The 1,239-nt window shown below is 41.6% G+C and overlaps 1 protein-coding gene across 1 annotated transcript; it reads left to right on the top strand.

Moving 5' to 3' along the window:
- Window positions 1–4: 4 nt before the first annotated feature.
- Window positions 5–666, top strand: LOC110034983 (cysteine proteinase 1-like; the record flags this gene model as incomplete). The annotated part of the gene is made up of 2 exons (XM_020739223.1): window positions 5–436; window positions 520–666. Coding segments are annotated over 2 exons (564 nt in total), but the record flags the coding sequence as incomplete, so codon positions are not given.
- Window positions 667–1,239: the final 573 nt, after the last annotated feature.

Below are 1,239 nucleotides of genomic sequence, written 5' to 3'. Positions count from 1 at the left end.
CCTCCTCTGTCTCCTAGCCGCAGCCTCTGCCGTTGGCAAGGAGGATGGCCTGATCCGGCAGGTGGTAGACGGCGTCACCGCCTCCGACGATGTTGACAACGATCTAACGCTTAACGCGGATGCTCACTTCTCCAGCTTCCTCCGAACCTACGGGAAGAACTACACCGACGCCGACGAGCATGTTCATCGATTCAAGATCTTTAAGGCTAATCTCCGGAGGGCGATGAGGCACCAGAAACTGGACCCTTCTGCTGTTCATGGAATAACGAAGTTCTCTGATCTCACGCCGGCGGAGTTCCGTCGGAAGTATCTTGGAGTCAGGCAGAACCGTCGCTTACTAGGGAGTATACATGAGGCTCCGATATTACCGACGAATGATCTCCCTACTGATTTTGACTGGAGGGATCAAGGTGCCGTCACTGGCGTGAAGGATCAGGTTTTTGTTTTTGAATAAGCCTTTTGTCAGGGGTGATCTATATGTTTTGAAACTGAGTTTGATTATCACGAATGAATTTTTAGGGGTCTTGTGGCTCTTGCTGGTCGTTTAGTGCGGCAGCAGCTGTGGAAGGGGCGAATTTTCTGGCAACTGGAAAATTAATTAGCCTTAGCGAGCAGCAAATGGTTGACTGCGATCATATGGTTCGTGATTAAAAACTTACCGATTCCCCTTTTTCTGGGTATATTCTTTCCTTTCTGTTTGTATTTTGATTGAAAATTTCATTCAGGAGCTTTTGATACAACATGTGATCAAAAGTCAAAGCATTTGATTATAAATGTATGGAAATACGATTTTGTTTCGAACAAATAATTTGACTGTCATTTTTAGTAAAAAAAAAGGGTGCGCCTTGCATTTCTACAAAATTATGTTATATTATAAATTTGATCGAAAGTTATGCTCTTTTTTTCTTTTAATCATTTGTGTTGAAAGCTCCTGACTTGTATTGTTTACATAATTGCTTGTTTTCGAAGGTGGTGAACTGACGAAGATTCATTGTTTTACGGCTGATTGGAATTCTCTCGGAATGAATCGGTTGATTTTATGTTTCTGCTTCCCATAGGGTTATGTTTTCAGGTCATATTTATGTTGACTATCTTTTTGATGCGGTCATTCACCGGGTTTCATAGGGGTGGTTTTGTTGGCAACAAAAGGAGTGCAGTGCATTTTTTTTGCAGGGTTTTTAATAATTTAAGCGTTTGGTTAGAAGAAAAATGTATGCAATGTAAAATTCTAATTATTTG

The sequence above is a fragment of the Phalaenopsis equestris genome, unplaced genomic scaffold (genome assembly GCF_001263595.1).
Source record: "Phalaenopsis equestris unplaced genomic scaffold, ASM126359v1 Scaffold195095, whole genome shotgun sequence".
In the NCBI taxonomy this organism is placed as follows: domain Eukaryota; kingdom Viridiplantae; phylum Streptophyta; class Magnoliopsida; order Asparagales; family Orchidaceae; genus Phalaenopsis; species Phalaenopsis equestris.
The sequence above is the reverse complement of the archived record's forward strand: the minus strand, read 5'-3'. Positions and strand labels throughout refer to the sequence as shown.